This window comes from Gigantopelta aegis, chromosome 3 (genome assembly GCF_016097555.1).
Source record: "Gigantopelta aegis isolate Gae_Host chromosome 3, Gae_host_genome, whole genome shotgun sequence".
Classification (NCBI taxonomy): domain Eukaryota; kingdom Metazoa; phylum Mollusca; class Gastropoda; order Neomphalida; family Peltospiridae; genus Gigantopelta; species Gigantopelta aegis.
The window spans coordinates 75,168,916-75,191,111 of NC_054701.1; the positions used below are offsets into that span (position 1 = coordinate 75,168,916).

Below are 22,196 nucleotides of genomic sequence, written 5' to 3' on the forward strand. Positions count from 1 at the left end.
TGAAAATCTGCGTGACCCATTTATCAGTTAAGCAGGAATAAATCCAGGTAACCCATTTTGTTTTTGCGTAACCCAATTATATCCAAGTACAGGCTGTTCCAAATTTTGCTTGAAAAAAAAATAGGTTATGCAAATTAGATTTGTGCGAGCAACGTGCAAACGAAACGATCACTCTCATAATTTTCACAGGCCTGAAGCATAAACATTTGTAATACGAGTTTATCAGCGTATTTATTAATCTGTTGAAATGATACACCGTTGGCTCATGTATGTAGAAGAACCAAATGCAAGACAGGTGATTTAAATCGATGACAGTAATTCAAAATATGAAATGTTCTTACTACAGTGTTGTTTCACCCCAAAAGTGTGCACTGTATTTATACAGTGAAATATGCCATATATTCCAATGGCATCCCAAATTAATATATGCTATTAAAAACACATTTCACTTTAAATAAAAATTTATATACCCCAATACAAAAAAAAAATAATAATAAAAATACATTGTCATCCTTGAAAAAAACATTTCCTTATGTCTAAAATGTTAATCTAAAATGACAGGACTAAGAAGACAACCACATAATGTGCGTTGATACATCATGTAGCTGTATACATCAGTATAGTAATAGTGAAGATATAATCAGCCCATGTAAGGCTGTGTTACCTTGATGGCTGCGAGTCTGGTCAGTTCGACCACTTCAATACGCAGATCACTTTGCTGATAAAGTAGATTCTGCTCATCGGCAGCACTAGCTTCCAGCTTCACATGTTCCACCGACGTCAGAGAATGCTGTCATGGTAAGTGAAAAAAAAATTAATTTAAATTTACAAACTATTTTATAAAATATTTATTATTAAAAACAAAAATTAATAATGTGATACTATCATCAGGGAATGCTTTTATGGTTGATAAAAATAAATATATGTTGAAGAAAATAATTATAAACTATAGGTAAAACATTTATTATTAAAAAAGTATTAAATTAATAATGTCATAGTAACTGTCATGGATGGTTAACATTATATTTTAAAGGAAATAATTAAAAGAGATTGAAAACATTCATTATAAACAATACAATTTGAAGCTTTACATGTAATGATGTTGGAGATTCCTACTACAATGAGTACAGATACATTTTTATTTTATTTTTGTATTCCAGTGATACATACATGTAAGAGAATTCTGTCACAATGGTTAAAACATTTAACATTATGCTAATGAATTTTAAAATTATACAAAAAAACTGAACTCATAACTCATGTTTGAGAATGCTGTCACTTTATTGAGAAAAACAAACAAATGTAGACCATGAGTTGTGTGGAAAATACCTGTTGTTTGAGTGCTCGTTTAGCCTGTTCAACTTCTCTCTGGAGGTCTGCTTTCTTCTTTGCCAATGTACCATCATCCCTAGGCATGCTATCAACCTGATAAAAATGACAATTCAATTCAATTCAATTTATTGCAAATTACCAAACAAGCTTGTGTCAGCAAACAGATAAAAAAAAAACCCAAACAAACAAACATACAACATCTATAATAATAACAATTAACAATTAATAATAATAACAATATTAAAGAGGCAGTATCTGGAATATTTTTATTATTTAAGCATATAGAACTGAAAATCCAATTACGTTTGGTGCATATACGACGCCGCACTCCGTATTAGTTTCACTACGCTGGCTTATCCAGGTCAAAAACAAAGCCAGTTTTTCGAAAGTGGGACACTTTTGACGGGCTCCTAACGATCTCCGTTTTCATTGGCTTATCACAAGTGTGTAATTCCCCAACAAGAGATCACATGAGATTTCGTAATTTTTGAACAAATTTAACTGTCTTGATTGAGGGGTCGTCTCATATCTCCAAAACATATTTATATCCATAGAGGTATGGTATAACGCCTTTCCAGGGGTCGGTGGGTGGGGGATTTGCCTTGAAATTTTGAAAGTGGCCAGCTGTTGGCATATGCGTTACATGTAAGGGGGTGTTACTAATTACGTAACGTTCAAGGGGTAGAGGAAGAGGTTACTGTGTTCGATTTACGTAACATTTTTCAAGACTATATGTTATTTTCATTCATTACTCAGACCTAAAAAGGTGGGGGGTTTTAATGCGTGGTCAGTCTAGGATCGATCCCCATCAGCGGGTATATAAAAGACCATGGTATGTGGGATGGTACATATAAACGATCCCTTGCTAAAAAAAAAATTGTAGCGGGTTTCCAAGGCGCGTGTGCAGGGATTTCAGCGGGGTTGGAGTTATAGACTGTGTTGAGCGAAGTTTATATGGGGCCATGCTCTCCTAGAAAATACTTTTTTTTTTAAGCTTGGGCAAGTAAGGGTTTCGACCTTCAATACAGGGGCACATGCACCCGATTCCTCTCTAAGATTATATGTCAAAATTACCAAATGTTAGACATCCAACAGCAGATGGAAGGAAGGATAGGATATGTTTTATTTAACGATGCACTCAACACATTTTATTTATGGTTGTATGGCATTGGATGATTATTAAATCAATATGCTATAACTTTGATGTCATTAAACACCCCCCCCCCCCCAACTTTACCCTTTCGAAACGAAATAATATTTATTTGAATTTGTCGATTTTAACATGTAAAATTAAGAAGTGAAAACGTTCATTGTCTACTTTAGTATATTTTATTTTTAAAAATATATACATGATTAATGTGTTACTGGTATACAAACTAACCTGAAAGTTCTACTAACACTTTATAAAATATTAATTCTGAAATAGGAAGGTACGATTGGCGATAATACATTGTCAAGATCAAACTGGTTTTAACGAAAGACTCTAGTACCGTATCCTCAACCAAACGTTCTTTGTACAGCACAAGATTTCTCTTTTAATTTTTTGAGACGAACCCTACAATTTGAAATCGGCAAACTCAAGTGTTAACTGAAACTGACAACAGGCTGTCGTTTGTACTTTGCCGAGCTATGGCGGCACAGGCAATGAATCAAGCATTTACTTTTGATGATCTCCGTTCTTAGCGAACACACTCTGTTTTTTAAAAGTGCATTTGAGCTTGAATTTCATATTTGTACATGATGTTATAATATGGTAACCAGAGAATGTAACTTTAATGTACATGTCAGACGGAAAAACAAAGTTTGTATTATATTTGTAGAAATAAAGTTTGTTATAAAAATAAATAGTTAAAGTACTGGGAAATAATTAAATTAAATTACTGCCCCACTGATAGACAGACAATAAAACTGGAATAAATACCATAGGCACAACAATTAATGTTTCTTTAATGGCATCTGAAACAATGTTTAATCATTGGCCGGTAGATTTTAAACATGGTGTGACATAGTAAGCTAAAGAACAAATCTTTGCTACTGGAATACACATATTTCTATATTTCAAGTTTAACTTATTACTGCATACAGTTACTTGCCTCCTAAAAAACATTGGTATGAGCTATTTGGGTTGTATATAAAAACATAAAGAGGCATTAGTGTACAGCCAGAGTAGCCATAGGGGCCATGCTCCCCTCCCCCTTTTAATCACACCTCTCTTTTTCTTTTCTCACTACCTTTTATATTTGCCTGTCCCCTCATCACACGACTCATAGATAGTGTATGTGTGGCCCCACACTCCAATACAAAATGATTGCTAGGCCAATGTAAAGAGACCGGCCTCGGTGGTGTCGTGGTTAAGCCATCGGACATAAGGCTGGTAGGTACAGGGTTCGCAGCCTGGTACCGGCTCCCACCCAGAGCGACTTTTAACGACTCAGTGGGTAGGTGTAAGACCACTACACCCTCTTCTCTCTCACTAACCACTAACAACTAACCCTGTGTCCTGGACAGACAGCCCAGATAGCTACGGTGTGTGCCCAGGACAACGTGCTTGAACATTAATTGGAAATAAGCATGAAAATAAGTTTAAATGAATGAAAATGAATGTAAAGAGGAATCAATACCTTGACACACTGCACCTCATGTGAGCACTCTACCACCAGCTATTCTATTTATAAGTATATATTCTGTTTTCACATTTTGTTCCATTTTGCATAAACTTAAGCACTAGGCCAGCCAATTTCCACATCATCTTTATGCATAATGGAACATATTTATCCTTTACAGGTGTACAAAAGTCATTGGTGGAGCTCATATGAAAAATAATCCATGTATTCAAAGCTGCATTCGCGACTGGCTGAGAACCCTTTCTGTTACACCGCTATGCAAGGTAGTGTGAGATTTGAGAACGGGATCACGTTCCCAACTTCAAAACGTTTAAGAATTCTGAATGACAAAACCATAATACAGGGCTGTATTTGCACAATGCAGTCGAATGGGTATTTGTCAAAAAGGAGGTTGATTCTATTAATCTCTTCTGGAGCCTCCTCTATAGGAGGACAGCCACTCCTGGCGAGATCTTTTACTGGATTACTTGCACTGTCAAAGGGAGGACTGCCACTCCCAGACTAGTTTAGTAAATTAAAACTAGCACCGGACAGAGCTCATTAGAATAGGTACAGCTGTGATGACACACACTTATGAATCACTGTACCAGAATAGACTTTCAAATACACAGAACCTGTCCAGTTGACTTGGTTGGTGGAACTAAGCACATGTCTTAACTAAAAAACATCACAAACCTGAGACTGAATTTTGTCATACACACTTTTCGTGTGGTTTAGTGTTTCTTCTGCAACTTTCAGTAGCAGTTCTGCTTTCTTCAAGTTGCGCATATCCCGATCTTTCTCTCGATTTTTTCTTGATAGAATATCGTGTTGATTTTTCTTTTCCAAGTTGATGTGACGTAAATTTAAATCAACTCCAGCTCTGTGTAAAAAGAATAAATGATCTCAAATTCAAATTAATATTTACAGCATAGTTAACATATGTTGATGTTTCAAAAGGACAATTTTAGTTATTTATATTTAAATCCAAGATTGTTTAGGCTAGCGAGAAGGAAGGAGGGTAGCTGACTTTCCCAAGACATTTTCTGAAACACAATGGTTTTCACTAATGAAATTTTTTTAAAGGAGCCAGATTTCATAAATCACATTTTAAGCTTTCCAAACTTTTCTTATTATAGTCTCAAAGAAGGTACTACATATTCCTTACTGCAGCCTAAAAAAAAAAATAATAATAATAATCTAGTCTTCATTTAAAAGCTAAAGATCTACAAAATATTAATTCTAAGGTCTCACTACACAGTTGACTTCTGAGTGAAAGTTCAATCATCATGATCCACTACAGTTCCTTACTGCATCCCAAAACAATATAAAAAATAAAAATCTAGTCTTCAGATCATTTAAAAGCTAAAGATCTATAAAACATTAATTCTAAGGTCTCACTACACAGATCACATTTGGGTGATAGTTCATTCAACACAGTCCACTATAATTCCTAATTGTGACATATGTTGTGGTTCACACATTCACTTCTAGGAATTGGGGAAGAATTAAAACAATTTGTATATTTAATGGTAAGCATTCTGGCTGGATTTTGCCCATATTATTTTGTAATATTGTGCATTGACTTTTTGGGACATGATGTATAGCAGAAGAGACAGCTCAAGTGAATCAGTTAATGAACCACCTGTTTGAACCAGTACTACAGCCAGATGCAGTCATAAAGCTAAAAACTGAGACGGAAATGTTGTCAATTTTGGAGTGAAAATAAATGCTTATATAATTAATGTATGTTTGCAATGGTGTATGTTACTAGTGCCAATGAGAACCCGTTCTATTGGCAATCTTCATTGGATTTCAATGGCAGATGACATCTGTGTAGTGAGACCTAAGCTTTAAAAATTCAAATCTGACCTCTAGCAACATTAAATCACTGTGGTTTTTAACTGTCAAAATGACAAACAAAAATATAATAAAATCAAAAACACAACAAACAAAAAACATTGCCTTCTAACCATTATGTAGTCCTACTGCATGCATGAAATGTAAAATTATTAAATTCATAACCAGTTTATCTAACATCTATCTAATAAAAAGAGAAACCAATCAATTTTTGGTGTAAATAATAATCCTTACCTATCGGCCATTAAAGAAGCTTCCCTGTCTTTTTCCATTTCGTACTTCTTTAATAACACACTAAATTCTCTTTCACTATCATTTAGTTTAGAACGTTGTCTATCAAGTTCAGAATCCATCATGAATTTCTCTTCATCCAAGTGACTAAATTTTTCTTCATGATGTTTAGCCTCATCTTGGAGTCCTTCAAGGTTATTATTCAGCTGTTTCAGTTGATTTTCCAGATCACTGAAAGAAATGTCAATGTATTTACGGTAAGTTCAGTTTAGCTGTTTCAATTTAGTCTACAGGTTTAATGTCTTTCAATTTAGTCTACAGGTTTAATGTCTTTCAATTTAGTCTACAGGTTTAATGTGTTTCAATTTAATCAACAGGTTTAATGTGTTTCAATTTAGTCTACAGGTTTAATGTGTTTCAATTTAGTTCACAGGTGTAATGTGTTTCAATTTAGTCTACATCTTTAATTCAATAATTTCCAATAAAGGGTCCATCTGAGTTACATAAAGTCTCATTAATGGGTTCATGAAGTTTCATTAATGGGTACATGAAGTCTCATTAATGGGTTCATGAAGTCTCATTAATGGGTTCATGAAGTCTCGTTAATGGGTTCATGATGTCTAATGGGTTCATAAAGTCTCATTAATGGGTTCATGAAGTCTTATTAATGTGTTCATGAAGTACCATTAATGGGTTCATCATGAAATCACATAAATGGGTACATGCAATTTGATGAATGGGGTCTATGAAATCACATTAATCAGTACATTGAATTCCATTAATGAGTACATAAAGTCTCATAAAGGGATACAGGTACATGAAGTCCCATTAATGGGCACACAAAGTCTCATTATATATATATATATATATATATATATAAGGGATAGTATATGAAGTTTAATCAAGGAATACACAAAGCCTCAACTGGGGACATGGTATATGTGATATATTTCAAGGCGAGAAAAAATATTTCTTTCACAAATACATCTTATGAATATACTTTCATTTATCTTTCTAAATTTAATTGTCACAGTGTCAGGTAGTTTGGCATGAAACCATTTTAGTGGTTCTACAACTGAAAAACATTTGAAAGGAAGAGTTTTCAGGTTCTTCACTTAAGAACTGAAAAATAATCAGCTGACATAATCATTAAAAAAGTGCAAAACATAATTAGTACTTTTTTAATTTAATACCAAGAATCTTTATGCAAGTATATTTACTCTAATGCATTATTATTACCAGCCCTATTATTATTTTTCTGCTTATGGAGACTACTTAAATCTGCATTTCATTGGGTGTAATTATTTCAAGTTCTCAGTTTAAATACCTACAGGTATGGTATATCAAAACCAGAAAGTAGGAAAGATTAAAATTATGGAACTCACTTTCTTTTTCTCGCAATTTTGTCAGCTTCTTTGGCTATTTGTCCAGGAATGATGTTAAGCTGACTCAGTTCATTCTGAAACATACAACAACAAAAAAAACGAAAATAAAACACAATGTATTTTGTCAAGGAATGGTATGTAACTTAGTGGTAAAGCATAAATACCTCATAATAATAATTTGTGTATGATTTCTTTTTTTTATAACCCGATGAGTGTAAAAGAAATAACAGACAATCCTTAATTACATTGTTATTAAAGATAATATAATTTACATTAATCCTAAAAGACAGACAGAAAGAAAGAAACATTTTATTTAATCTAACACTCAACTCCATTTTATTTTACAGTAATATGGCATCAGACATATGGTTAAGGACCACACAGATGAAAGAGGAAACCTGCTGCTTCCACTCCAAAACTCTTTTTAATTAGCAGCAATAGATCTTTTGCATACACCATCTCACAGACCATCTGTACCAGTCAGAACATTTTAACTTCCAGAATAAAAATTAATGTGAAACATGTGTGTTCTAATTTAAAATAATTTGGGCACAAAAAATGTGTCCATATTTTCGTTTAAACAAAAATATACATATTATATATATATATTTATTCTATAACTTACCCATGATATCCATGTCATAAATCCATGTGATAATTTAGTGTATTAACCCGGTTAATAATGGTATGCAAATTTAAAAGGTATCTTGGTAATGTGTTGCTGTTGATGGTTCATTTGTTTACAAGCCAACAAGATCTGAATATCTGATCATAACATTTTCAAAGATTTAGTTAAAATATGTGACGTCAAACTAATTTGCGCTAATCGTGATGTTGTCATATTACCGATGGTGGCGACTTTGGTACTGTGATTTACTAAAAATTGAATTAAAGTGTTATAGGATAAATAGAATTCGCTACTCATGTTTTTTAATATGTATAATATCAACCTCCTCTAGTTAATAGGTATTTGTCGAGGCTCTGTCGAGACAAATACCCATTAACTAGACGAGGTTGATATTTTACATATTAAAAAATACTTGTGGAGAATCCTCTATATATATCCCCTCAGGGTTGTGTGGAATAGTGCTAAAGATCAAAATCTTGCTAGCAGGGTGATAAACATTGTATGAAATGTAAATTAACCTTTGTATCAGGGCATGTATAAATAACAAGAATCTGAATAATGGATCTGACAAAATATATCTAATAAAATCAAAATACTACAACCTATTTACTGACCTTAAGCTGTTCTATGCTGGATGTAAGTGCTTCATATTCTTTGTTTTCAATGGTGACTTGTCTCAAGCTGCCATCCAAGTCTTCACGCAGATTTTTGGCTTCGTTTTGTCTTTGTGCAATTTCCTTTTTCATCTCTTCACATGAAGCATGCAGTTCTCTGACTTCCTTTTCTATTTTCTAGATTTAAGAAAAAAAATACAAAAACCATTGATATCATTCAATAAAACTTTTAATAATTAACAAAAATAATATGCTGGTCTTAAATGTTTTTTTACTAACCCAGCTGTCATTTGGCAGCATGCAACATAGTATTTTTTTTTTTTTTTTTTTTTTTTTTAAAATAGTTTATTGCTCCAGAAATATGCTATGATAGTGTCAGGGTTGGGGCCCTGATTTCACTACCTTACAAAGTACATAGCAAACAATATACTAATATATAAGAAAGGAGCAGTAACAAAAGTGGAAATGAAAAGAAGATTGAAAAGAGAAAACTTAAAATGAAGTTATTGATATACTTCCAAACTGGCGTCATACTTAAAATTATACACATAACAAAAGTATTAAGCGTTTCAGTTGTGGCCTTCTAGAACTTTTAACCATGGTCCCCAAATGTCGTCGAATTCTGTATGTAAAAAGTTTTTATAATATATGTATTTTTCTATTTGTAACTTATCTTTAATAAAATTGTTAATACCAGTTTCATTTAGTGTACTCTTGTAATTTTGATTTGTATATGTAATATTTTACGTTAACAATTAACCAGTTTACAAATGTATGTTTACTATTTATAATTCCAAATAAAACTCTGTTCCTATTCAACTGGGTATAATCACCTTTTTGTAATAACCATTTTTCTATAATACTCCAGAGTTCAACGACTTTAGGACAGTCATAAAATAGATGCTGCAGTGTTTCTGGTTTATGTGAACAAAAGTTACATATACTAGAATCAATCAGTTTTATTTTATGTAAAAAGGTATTTGTTGGTATAATTCTATGTAAAATCTGGTATTGAAACCACAACAGCGTTGGGTCTTTTAAAGAGCAAAATGGTAAACTATAATATTTCGCCCATAATGAAGAGGTAAAATCACACCCTTCCGCTGAATATTTCATTTGTGATGTAGGAACTATAGATGATTTATTTAGTAGTTTGTAAAAGAGTTTACTTCCCAATTGGTCTTTTAGAAAGAATTTAATTTTCGATGGAAATATTGGATTTTTGCCTAAATTGAATGTTTGGTTATTTGTATTTATTTTATCACGCATAAAGGATTTGACAGCCATTAATAACGAGGTATATTCTAAAAAATTTGACCTTATGTTATATTTTGCTTTGAAGGTATCAAAGTTCATGTATCGTCCTTCGTCATCTAATAAATCTTGTATAAATAATATACCTTTTTCAATGTAGTGTTTATAAAATCATGTTTTTTAGTCTATTAATATGTTATTATTATACCAAATATTAGAACTTAACAAATCATCATTATTAAAGCTGCATTTTTGTTGGAAGTATTAGCCAGCTATTTAATACATCTTTCCAAAAGAAATTATGTATGTTCCTTTTTTTAATTTGAATAAAATTATCCCCATATATTATTAATTGTTTAGTTGTTAAGCCTGTTACAGATTGAAAGAGAGTTGTCCAATTGGATCGTGATAGAAATAATCTTCTTATCCAAGTCAATTTCAGTGCTTCACGTTTGATTTTATCTGGTTTATTTTGCCATATAAAATTAAAAATGATTTTGTTTATTTCTTTTAACAATTTTAGTGATGGATTTGGTAATGAAATTAATAAATGTGTTATTTTGGAAATAATGAAAGTTTTTACAACAACAATTCTGCCCATAACTGTAAGTTTTCTCGTTAACCACTGTTTTAGCGTGTTTTTTATTTCAAGTATTTTTGGTTCAATATTTTGCAAAATCGTTTCGTCCAAGTTAAGCGAAAATTTTACACATAATAAAGTGAAGTGTTCTTCTCCCCATTGTAGCTTCCACTTTGCTGGATGGAAAACCTCCTTGGAAATTTTTTTACTTCCTATCCATATAATTTGAGACTTAGAATAGTTTATTTTCAAGCCAGAAACCTCTGCATATATATCTAATATTTTTAATGCACTGTCCAGGGATTCAGGTGATCCATCTAAAATAAAGGTTGTATCATCTGCATATTGAGATATAATGTAACTTTCCCCATCTATATCTATACCTTTAACGTCTTTAGAGTTTCTAATTAGTATTGCTAATATTTCGGAGCATATTATGAAGATATAAGGGGATAGCGGATCACCTTGTCTACATCCTCTTTCTAGATTAAAACTCTGTGATAAAAATCCATTTTGTAATATTCTGGATACTGAGTTATTATAAAAAGTTTTTATCCAATTTTTTATTGAAGATTTAAAGTTAAAGATATCTAAAGATTGTTCAATAAAATGCCAGGAGACTGAATCAAAAGCTTTCTCGAAATCCACTAATACTAACATCCCTGGTATTTTATGGTATTCAGTATATTGCATTATATCATAAATTAATCATATATTTTCACCTATAAACCTGCCTTTAATAAAACCAGTTTGGTTGTTTGCTATCATTTTATCTAATACTTTTTTCAATCTATTCACAATGCACCCAGAAGCAATTTTATATATACAATTTAGCAAAGTAATAGGTCGACAGTTTTTCAAAAACTGTTTTTGTTTATTGGCTTTTGGTATACAGGTAATGATTCCTCATTTTTGTGTACTAGACATTTCTTTTATACTGTAGCTATAGTTAATAGACCTAATTATAAAATTACCTAAATTTATCCAAAAAAACTTAAAGAATTTTGCCGTAAAACCATCTGAGCCAGGACTTTTATTATTTTTTTTATATTTTTAAAAAATTCTAATGCTTCGTTGTACCGGTAGGTTATTTCCCCTTCTAATTCTTCTGCTTTTGTATCTGTTAATTTATTTACCTTAATGTTATTAATAGTTGTGTTATTTTCATTTGCTGAAAGGGCGCTTTTTGAATACAACTTTTCATAAAAAGTTTTAGTTTTCTCTAAAATTTTATTTTGTTCAGTTACTATACTGCCGTCATCAAGTTCTATTCTGGAAATAACTTTACTATGATAATTTCTGGATTCCAAACTACAAAAATATTTAGTGGGTTTCTCCCCTTCTTCTATCCATTTTGCCCTAGATCTAATGAAGTTACCTTTTAACTTATTCCTACGCATAGTATTATTAACCAATGTCCTGTTATATATTCCAGACAGCTGCTTTGGAAATTAATTAATCAATAAGTTGGTAATTTCGTTTTCAATGGTAAATCTTCTAGCTGAGCAGGAAAAGGAAAAGAATGTTGTCAGCACATTTCTAAACTATGGCTATTTGGTATCTAACATGGGATTTTATGGTCAAGATGTTGAGAGGACTCCTACTGAATAGGCGTAGCCTAGTGGTAAAGCGGTTTAGGATCGATTCCAGTCAGTTGGCCCATTGCGTTATTTCTTGCTCCAGCCAGTGCACCACGACTGGTACATCTAAGGCTGTGGTATGTGCTATCCTGTCTATGGGATGGTGCTAGTCGAAAAGAGTAGCCCATGAAGTGGCGACAGCGGGTTTCCTCCATCAATATCTGTGTGGTCCTTAACCATATGTCTGACGCCACATAACCATAAATAAAATGTGTTGAGTGCGTCATTAAATAAAACATTTCCTTTCTTCCTACTGAAAAGCAGCAAGGGATCTGTAATATGCATGATTTTTTTACAGGACAGCACATACCATGGCTTTTGACAAATCAGTCTTGAGGGGGTACTGGTTGCATTGGGAAAAATGCACTTCTTCAAAGACAGACAGCACATACCATGGCTTTTGATAAATCAGCTTGGGCACTGGATGGGTTGGAAAAAATGCACTTCTTCAAAGACAGGACAGCACATACCATGGTTTTTGCAACACTAGTAATGGGGCACTGGTTGAGATGGGGAAAACAACAGAATCACCAAGCGCTCACAATTCACATCAGCATTCAGCAACAGGACTGAAGTTAAATTGATTGGTCAGCACTTCAGTGAAAGTCATTATATCCTTAAGCAGCAGTTGAATATTATCATAAAGAGATACTAATATAGGCATTTAAAATACAAATGCCAAGGCAAAGCATACTTTATACATGATATCAGCAGGTCCGTTGATTTCACTATTGTTAATAAAATCAACATCAAATATATACATATGACTCGGTTTATTTTCATCATTACTTTTGTGTTAAAACATTAGATCAACATAGTTTCTGTTAACTCTCAGGTACTTACACTTTGGTTTGGCATTCTGGCATACTCCTTTTCCACTAATTTCTTTTCTTCTGTTAAACTAAAGTTTCAAAAAAAAAAAAATAAAAAAAAAAAAATATTTTTGTTTCAATGAGAATTACAGTCAAATATAATAATATAGAGTGTTGGCATATTATTTAATTTTATTCTATGGATTTAGAGTATTAAAATATTTGTCATGTCTAAACATCATGTCATTATTTATTTTAACCAGAAATAATATACACATAAGATTTTTTTAAATTAATATAGCAATGTTTTACCATTCAGTCCCTTTTATAATTTTATTTTATTTTATTGGTTCATTTAGTTTCTTTAGCTTGTGTTCTTTTTAATCTTTTCACCTGCTGCTAGTTTGTTTGTAGTCTCATTGCAATTGTTATTGTATTCCCCTGAGGAAGTTTAAAGTTTATAAATGAAACATTGGGATTTTAAACGGTGATTAAACAAGTAAAATATCAATGTTTTACTGTTCTATTTCATAAGGTGATTAAAAAAGAATATAGCAATGTTTTACCATTTTATTTTATAAGGAGATTAAAAAAAAAACTAATATGGTAATTTAAAAAAGAATATAGCAATATTTTACCATTTTGTTTTATAAGCTATTGAAAAACAAATGTAGCAATGAATTACCATTCTATGTTATAAGGTGATTGAAAAACAATATAACAATATTTTATTATTCTATTTTATAAAGTGAATGAAAAACAATATACATGTAGCAATATTTTACCATTCTATTTTATAAGCCGATTGATAAACAATATAGCAATAATTTACCATTCTATTTTATAAGCTGATTGAAAAACAATATAGAAATATTTACCATTCTATTTTATAAGCTGATTGAAAAACAATATAAGAAATATTTAACATTCTATTTTATAAGCTGATTGAAAAACAAAATAGCAATCATTTATTATTCTATTTTATAAGCCGACTGAAAAACAATCTAAAAATGTTTTACCATTCTATTTTATAAGTTGATTGAAAAACAATATAAAAATATTTTACCATTCTATTTTATAAGCTAGCTGATACTGCCTCTCCTCAGCTTCAGCCAGTTCGTTGGTGTGTTTAAGAAACTGCTCTCTCAGTTTCGACACCTCTGTGTTATAGCTTTCGGGAAAGTTATCTCCCTTCTCCAGTTCAGATCTCTGTTTTTCAAGAATGTTTGTGAAATTCTTTGCATTAGAGATGAGCATGGCTTCATTTTCACGAGAACTAAAAACAAAATATAACATGAACAGACTTTATTTAATAAATCATCTGTGATGGAAACTAGCAGATCTTTGGGATGGATGAATGGATGGATGGATGGACACATGGGTGAGTATCAGATGGACGGACAGATGGATGGACAAACAAACTTATGGATGGACAACTGGGTAGGATGTGATGTGATTTATCGGCAAATGGATGGACAGACGGATGGATGGGTGGGGTTGGATGAATGGATGGACATATAGAGAGGGTGGGATGGGATGGATGAATGGATGGATGAATGGATGGATCTGAGTGGGTATGGATGGATGGATTGAGGAATGGATAAATAGGCGGATGGATGGATGGGCGTATGGGCAGATGAACAGACAGGTGACTGGGATGGATGATGGATGGAAGGATGGACAATCCTCTTTTTTTTTTTAAACTACCACATCAAGCAAACAAGCAATCACGGTATATACATTGTAAATAAAGGCTTTTCCTCACATTCAACAAAGAGATTAAAATGTTTTTCAAGTGGTGAAAATATTGTCAAGCTGAGTACATACAATGTACAAGTAGGTCGCTACACCTATAAATCATGAAGACCGTTTCCAAGAATAAGACTTTTTTTCTATTGTTTTTCCAATTTGTTTTTTAACAAGTGCTCATAATATAGAGCATATGATGCTCTCAGTGCAAGAACCCAGTAACCCCTCAATTTTAGTGGGGGTTTTATATATATATATACCTTTTAGGACCATTTTTATAGCAAAGTATCTGGTAATCTATGTGCAGGTTACCACAAAATACATACCTGGGCCTGTGCTTATAAAACTCTCTAATGACGTCACATACACATAATTTGTATGGCATTGTCATGACATTACTATCTCAGACTTTATTAGTCTAAACGTTTTATAAGCACCAGGCCTGGTAACATATGGGTTATATATACAGAACTTCACATGTTGGTTTCGCTTTCTATTTCTAAGTTTATTTTGCACAAGAATCTGTGTAGCAGTCGAGTCGTATGTTCTTGCACAAAATAAACAAGTGCACTAAATAGGAAGTAAAAACAACATTAGTGAAGTTCTGTATTTACTACATACCTTCTTTATTTTCTACAAAAATGGTTTTAAATTTAACATCATAACACTTTGTTAAAACTATGATCAATACTCTTTTCATGGATTTACTTAACCGTAAAAATCATACTCTGCGGTAATCTTGTGTAACGTTTCAAATACGATATGATGTAATTTGTAAATCATATATGACATAAGAAACTAAAAGGCACCAAACCCAGTACAAATAAAAAGGGAAGGAAGACAATGTTTTATTTTAACGACGCACTCAACACATTTTATTTACGGTTATATGGCGTCAGACATATGGTTAAGGACCACACAGATTTTGAGAGGAAACCCGCTGTCACCACTTCATGGGCTACTCTTTCCAATTAGCAATTAGGGATCTTTTATTTGCACTTCCCACAGGCAGGATTGCACAAACCATGGCCTTTGTTGAACCAGTTATGGATCACTGGTCGGTGCAAGTGGTTTACACCTACCCATTGAGCCTTGAAGAGCACTCACTCAGGGTTTGGAGTTGGTATCTGGATTTAAAATCCCATGCCTCGACTGGGACCCGAACCCAGTACCTACCAGCCTGTTGACCGATGGCCTAACCACGACCCCACCAAGGCCAAAATGACATCAAATGTATATTTCGCATTCTTAGTTTGTTGGCTTACCAGCAATTTTAATGTGTGTACATGTGTATCTATTTAAGTTTGTATGTATCCAATTTTTTTAGACCCACCCTTTCCCTATCCAAACAGTGTGCACAAAAAACTGTTAGGGATATTTTGTCTGAAAATAGTTTTTTCCATTTTAAAAGCATAATACAAATGATCATTGATCATAACAAATGGCCAGTAAATTATAAATTGTCTGTATAAAAAGTAAACTGAATGCAAAAAATTAATTAATTCAGTCAATTACATTGTTTTCTCATCACATATTTATTAAGACCCAACAAATCCACCATTTACTCAAAATGGTTACAATGTGGGTTGCTGGCTTCTTGCACCGAGTGTGTCACGTGTATTAAACAATGGCATCACCTTTTAAGGGTCTCATGAAGTTCAGTATACTTCGCTTTCAGCAGTGATACCTTGGTACCACTGAGTTTTCCTGCCGTAAACAACTGTAAACAAAGAAACAGAAACGCTGTATTTGAAAGGCATTAGTGTTAACTATGGCGATTACATGTAACTATTAATCTTTCAATTCTACTGACATGCATTTTAATATAAACCATCATTATTGCATTTGATTATATGGACAGAACTCTCTGGCAAAGTCAGAGGCTGTGCCCATGATAGGTGTGCTTGAACAGTTCTCTGATGGAAGCATGCCAAAAATATACCCACTCCCACACCACATTTGATCATATTATGCATAATAATGTGGTCATTTTATTTTGGATTCTCCCTATTATCATCTCATGGGTGGGTTGTAATACGATATGTATCTTAATATACAGGTCTTGAGACAGTATGGATTACAGTATTTAAATTTATATATCCTTTTTAACTCAAAACTTGTTAAAACATTGTATATATGTTACAGTTAATACGTGAATACCAGTCCTTTTGTGTAGTTTGACATCTTCAGGCATTTCACATAATGACTGTGACCACCAGTTGTTTATCATGATACAGCTGTCCTAAATCGATGCGTCATATCATGAACCTCTTATCATGCTATGATATTGTATCATTATATCATTACAGACTTTCTAATCATGTCCTAGGTATGGGAAAATAATCCAACATGCAGGGTTTCTGCAGGGTTATTATTTTTAAGTTAATGTTTCACAAAATTAATTACTCTTATCATTGCTGTATGATTTTTTTTAACCCTAACACTAAATTTATCCCATTTGCTTTCCCCATACCCCCTGTTGACTGTGGTTGCATTCAATTTCATAGTGCCATACCCAAAAATTTATTTCTGGCAGAATCACTGAAATGGTACCTTTCTTAGGTTACTATTATCTATGTGCTGGTTTCATATTACATTAATATACATGTATTCCAATTTCATTACAAGACCTTATTCCATAAAAGAACTAAAGCCAAATTTGATTGTAGTGGATTCCAGTGAATTTTACGGATGGAACACATTTAAGCTTTACAACCATTCCCCAAAGCAACTTTACACTGAGATGAAAGTAGGTTACAAAAAAAAAAAATCCAGAAATTTTAATATTGGTGATCCAGTATTGAGATTGGCCTTGGTTTAAACAAGTCTAAAATGGTGGCCCACCATTAAAAATGTGTGCAAAGTATCGGCCAAAACAACATACATAAGTTTTGGACAGAGAATAAGAAAACTTTTAGACAAATACCGAAAAATCCAAAAATACTGTTTGGATAATTAAATGTCTGGAATTGCAGATAAAATATAAATCTCGAAAACTTTCATCTCTACTCACAGTAGTCGTATGTACCAACCTTGCCTTGAAAAAACCTTAAGGGGAGTTATTAATTGCTCTCCTAACTTAAGCAGGGCTAGCTCTGGCACTCACCAAATTCGCCAATTGTGAATTTCAAAAACACTTGGTGAATTTTATTTTAATTTGACAAAATAATTTCATGTAATAATTGTTATTCTGTTACAAAATTACTGGGTTTTTCAAGTTTAATAGAGAATTTGGCAAAATTTTCTGCTGACCTAGAGTTAGCCCTGCTTAAGAGTATTGAGAGCCATTTAAAATATTACCATACTGAGCATTGATATTTAATCCTTTTACTGTATTTTTGTATTATTATTTATGTCCTATAAGGGGAGCTAAAAATGATTCTCCTTAAACTAGTCTCAGGGGAGTCATGGGGAGTCAGAGTGATAGCTCCCCTTAAATGGTGAAGATGGAAAAACTACTAAATCTTCTGTTTGGCAAAATTAAATAATGCTAGTTAAACTATTTGGAAATTGTTGGATGTATATATTTAACAGTGTCAGTTTTATTTCTAAAATGATAATTGTATAATACATGAGAGTTATCTCCCATCCTTTTTATGTCAAGGTCATATGATTTTGATGTTTTCTACTGAACACTGAGGTTGTTTTTTGTATACCCACCACCCACAATACAATATTTTATCTAAAATCATTTCTACATAGAGAGAGAAAAATTCCTCAAATCTACCAGGCATAAAATGTTAATTACAGAACATCCTACCTATTCCCCCACCCCTCCACCATCACTGTGATTAATTCCAGAACTGACATTACAACATCTGCAATTACCTCATCCAAGCACTGAAAGGCTGGGCTAGCAGACACTTCAACATGGTTGTCCTCCTGTTTCACAACTTTTGGCGGCTGAGCCGATATTGGTGGCACATATTCTGGAGCAGCATCTTTCTGCTCCTGGTCAGCACTGTCATCCCTGTCAGCACTGTCAGGGCTTTCTGCTTTGTCGCTCATGTTGACACCTTCAGCACAATGTTACATCATTTCTGAAATTTTCAAATGCATACTTTTCAAAGTAGTGTAAAATATGAAGCATCAAAATATACTTTTCCGACTGTGTGCTGGAGGAGCAGGATGTAGTCTAGTGGTAAAGCACTCACTTGATGAACGGTCGGTCTAGGATCGATCCCCATCAATGGGCCCATTGGGCTATTTCTCGTTCCAGGTTTCCTCTCTAAGACTATATTTCAAAATTACCAAATGTTTGAAATTCAATAGCCAATGATGTACTCATAGGTGTCATTAAACAAAACAAAATGTTAAAACTGATCATCATCAGTAAAGATGACAATGAAGATGATGATGATGAGAAAGATCACTTTAATATATCAGAAACAGAGCAATATTTATTGTATTTTTATTGCTTATTCGTGTACACAACTCATGCCTACCCTTTGAAATGGATCATCTTTGTATTAAAAAACTGGAGGGATTAAAAAAAATTAAATTGTCTGTTAATAATCATGTGGTCCATAATTCAGCTGCAAGAACTGTTTGCTATGGCATATATATGTTAACTGTAACATAAACTATTATTTCCATTTAACATGATAAATCAACCAAAGATAAAATGTTGATATTTTAGAATTTTTTTAAATGTATACCAATTACTAAAAAGCACATCTTTGAACACATCAATGAAAAAGAAAGAAAAAATTGGGTTTGCATGAAACTTGTCTGTTTACAATGATCTGTTATGTCAACTAGTGCAGAGGTACCAAACTTTCCACCAGTCCCTTGGACCTACTTTTAGTCTATTTTGTTTAATGACAGCACTGGAGCACATCATCGGCTATTGGATGTCAAACATTTGGTAATTGTGACTCGTAGTCAACAGAGGAAACCCGCTACATTTTTCCAAATGCAGAAAGTGATCTTTTATATGCACTTTCCCACAAACAAGAAAACATACATCTTTGACCAGTTGTGGTGTACTGGCTGAAACGAGAAAACATCAGTTGAACAGATCCACTAAAGTGGTTCGATCCTGCGATGCAAGCGCTCAACTGACTGAGCTAAATCCTGCACCCCCCCCCCTTACTTTTAGATGCCTCCAGTCAAGTGATTTAGGTAAGTTTTTAACCTTGTGGGGTTGTGAGGAAAATATCTATCATGTTTGATATTTTTAAACTTGCCATGCAAAAGTCTTTTGTGCTGAAAATGTGAGCTAACTATTAAGTTAAAATAAATTGACCAATAGAAAAATTTAATTTAAAGCACGTTATTTTAGAATTGTCACGAAATGTGACACGCGGACAGATGCAAGATTTTTTCTGTGGAAGGGGTGCAGTTAAAAAGAAAAAGGTCTTTTATATCTAGTATTCAGGGTGGAGTGAAATGTTTTAAAAGGGCACCTACAATATTAAAAAGTACACCAACATGCATCACATATATGCCAATCCCCCTCAACCCTCAAAAAGAAAAAGTCACTGACCCAGACCTTACATGTCCCCCACTAAAAATAAATTCAGTGTATTATTTGCCAAACCCAGGATTTTTTCTATGCACTTCAAAATTGAGGGTAGGGGTTGGAAAGGACTTCCATACACCCAGCACTCTCCCACTGGATCCACACCATTAAAAGTCCTAAGCAAGTTTGTTCAGGACCCTGTCATGGACGGAGGAGCTGGTCAAGGCCGGCTCTTGCACCCACGACAGGCATGCGCTACAACAGCTTGTTCTGAATGTGCACGTAAAACCCTATGACATGACTAAGCCTGTTGAGTGCAGTGTATAAGTAATGGCTGAACAAATGTCTCAACTGACCTATTGCTCAATTAACGGGGGGGGGGGGGGGGGGGGCAGATGTGATGGCTGGAATAGTCATACTAAATATGATCAAGGGCCAATGTTAATTTGGACATCCAAAATAGTATGATTTTGTGGAACAGCACTTGCTGAGTCAACCTATACCTGTCTACCCATAATCAGGCGTGTGTAAAAAAATTATGCACAGGGGACTAGACTGTGGCAAATGGGAAAGAGTTTGAAACGTACCCCTGTATCAAACGCTCTAAAGACTAACCCTAACCCTATAGCTAAAACTGCCCTAACCACTGAAAGGGGGGTACGGGTCGAACTCATGCAGGCAAATGAAGTTTTTTGGGGTTCATGTCATGCTTCCCCAGAAAAAATATTTTTTAAAAAGAAAATCTATTTCAACTTTGAGAAGGGGGAGGTCCGACCCTTGAAACTCCCCTCCCCCTGTACATGCGCCTGCTTGATGCTATTATTGTTCTTGAACCTGCAAGATACTAATGGAAAGCTAACATTAATTAATGTCACACAAAAATGAGGAAAAAAATGTCATTCAGGATATAGACTAGCTATCAGCAACTGACAGTAAAAGAAGCTAAAAATAGCCAGAAACTGATAGGCTTGAAGCTTGACTGTAGTTTGAACTAAATCCATCTCGAAGTAAACGTAATTCTCCAAATAAATAATTAATAGACACCTTAATGTTGGGGTATATTGATTACAATGTCCTGGGTATCACCGCGTGCTTACTCCAATTAGGAAGTCGTGTGAACATTTTCTTCTCTTCATCAATAATTTGTCTTCTCCAAAAAGGCTAGGTTACAGTAACAACGGTAACTATGTCGTTCTACGCATGCTTAAAACGAATGGCACCGTTGAACGACAATCGTGTAATTTGCATTTCAATTTAATTAGCTATTAAAATTTTTGACTGATTGAAAAACAAAACGATATATAATAAGCGTGATGTAAAATAATTATATTAGATATACTTGTGATATGTTATTATTTTACGTCTTTAGATCTATTTACGATAATTATTTTTGGATAGTATTACCAAAACTACTGATGATTAATGTTGGATAATAATTATGTGTTTATTGTTTAATTGAATACAAATTGTACCAATAATAGCACTTTATATATATATATATATGAAATATAATATTGAGAAATATTACTGATTACAAAAACAATATTTGTTCTGAAAATATTAAGTAGTCTCAATGTTTTCCATTTTCACAGTTGTTAGCCAAGTATTACTTTTCACTGAAAGACTTTTCGAGACGTTTCGGTCCCTTGACAATTTCGTCTCAAATAGTTTCGTCCCAAGACATGTCGACCCTTTTTGATGTCTTCGTTTACAGAGTGTTTTAGTATGTTAATTTGCTTAGAACTATATTTTTTGTCACCAAGATTTGGACTTGAAAATTATTTTAAAGGGACAGTCTTAAACTTGCATAATGATCAAAAATATGTATTAATTTCCTTGTAAAATATAAAGATTATACCTCGAATTACATGCCTACAAAAAAAAATTACATTCAAATAATTTTATTTACTACTATTTTGTAAGTTATTGTTGCAGTGTGATGTCACAGTTTGAAAACCAATAACTGGCTGTTATATAAACGGATACAGAATGAATTTTCTATGTGCTGTTTCACACGTTTTTATTATTTCATAAGTTCTCTTAA

General features: G+C 33.2%; 1 protein-coding gene and 1 long non-coding RNA gene across 3 annotated transcripts in view; one reads left to right on the forward strand and one right to left on the reverse strand.

Annotated features, from left to right (window-relative positions):
• The window catches only part of LOC121369076 (coiled-coil domain-containing protein 146-like), a 34,902-nt gene extending 13,558 nt beyond the window's left edge, over window positions 1-21,344 (reverse strand). Inside the window, exons 1-11 of one of the 2 annotated variants that reach the window (XM_041493915.1) lie at window positions 21,250-21,344; window positions 18,517-18,728; window positions 16,326-16,408; window positions 14,006-14,215; window positions 12,971-13,028; window positions 8,654-8,830; window positions 7,412-7,485; window positions 6,030-6,257; window positions 4,632-4,818; window positions 1,330-1,425; window positions 665-790 (exon numbers count right to left, since the gene is read on the reverse strand). In XM_041493915.1, the coding sequence (XP_041349849.1) occupies window positions 665-790; window positions 1,330-1,425; window positions 4,632-4,818; window positions 6,030-6,257; window positions 7,412-7,485; window positions 8,654-8,830; window positions 12,971-13,028; window positions 14,006-14,215; window positions 16,326-16,408; window positions 18,517-18,696 (1,419 nt within the window). In that variant the 5' untranslated portion in view covers window positions 18,697-18,728; window positions 21,250-21,344. Of the gene's footprint in view, window positions 1-664; window positions 791-1,329; window positions 1,426-4,631; window positions 4,819-6,029; window positions 6,258-7,411; window positions 7,486-8,653; window positions 8,831-12,970; window positions 13,029-14,005; window positions 14,216-16,325; window positions 16,409-18,516; window positions 18,729-21,196 lie in introns of both variants that reach the window. The other variant, XM_041493916.1, reaches the window with a different exon arrangement.
• Window positions 663-8,091, forward strand: LOC121369077. Its single transcript, XR_005957554.1, has 3 exons — window positions 663-798; window positions 4,117-4,219; window positions 7,759-8,091. It is a non-coding gene; the product is annotated as an uncharacterized LOC121369077 (long non-coding RNA).
• Window positions 21,345-22,196: the final 852 nt, after the last annotated feature.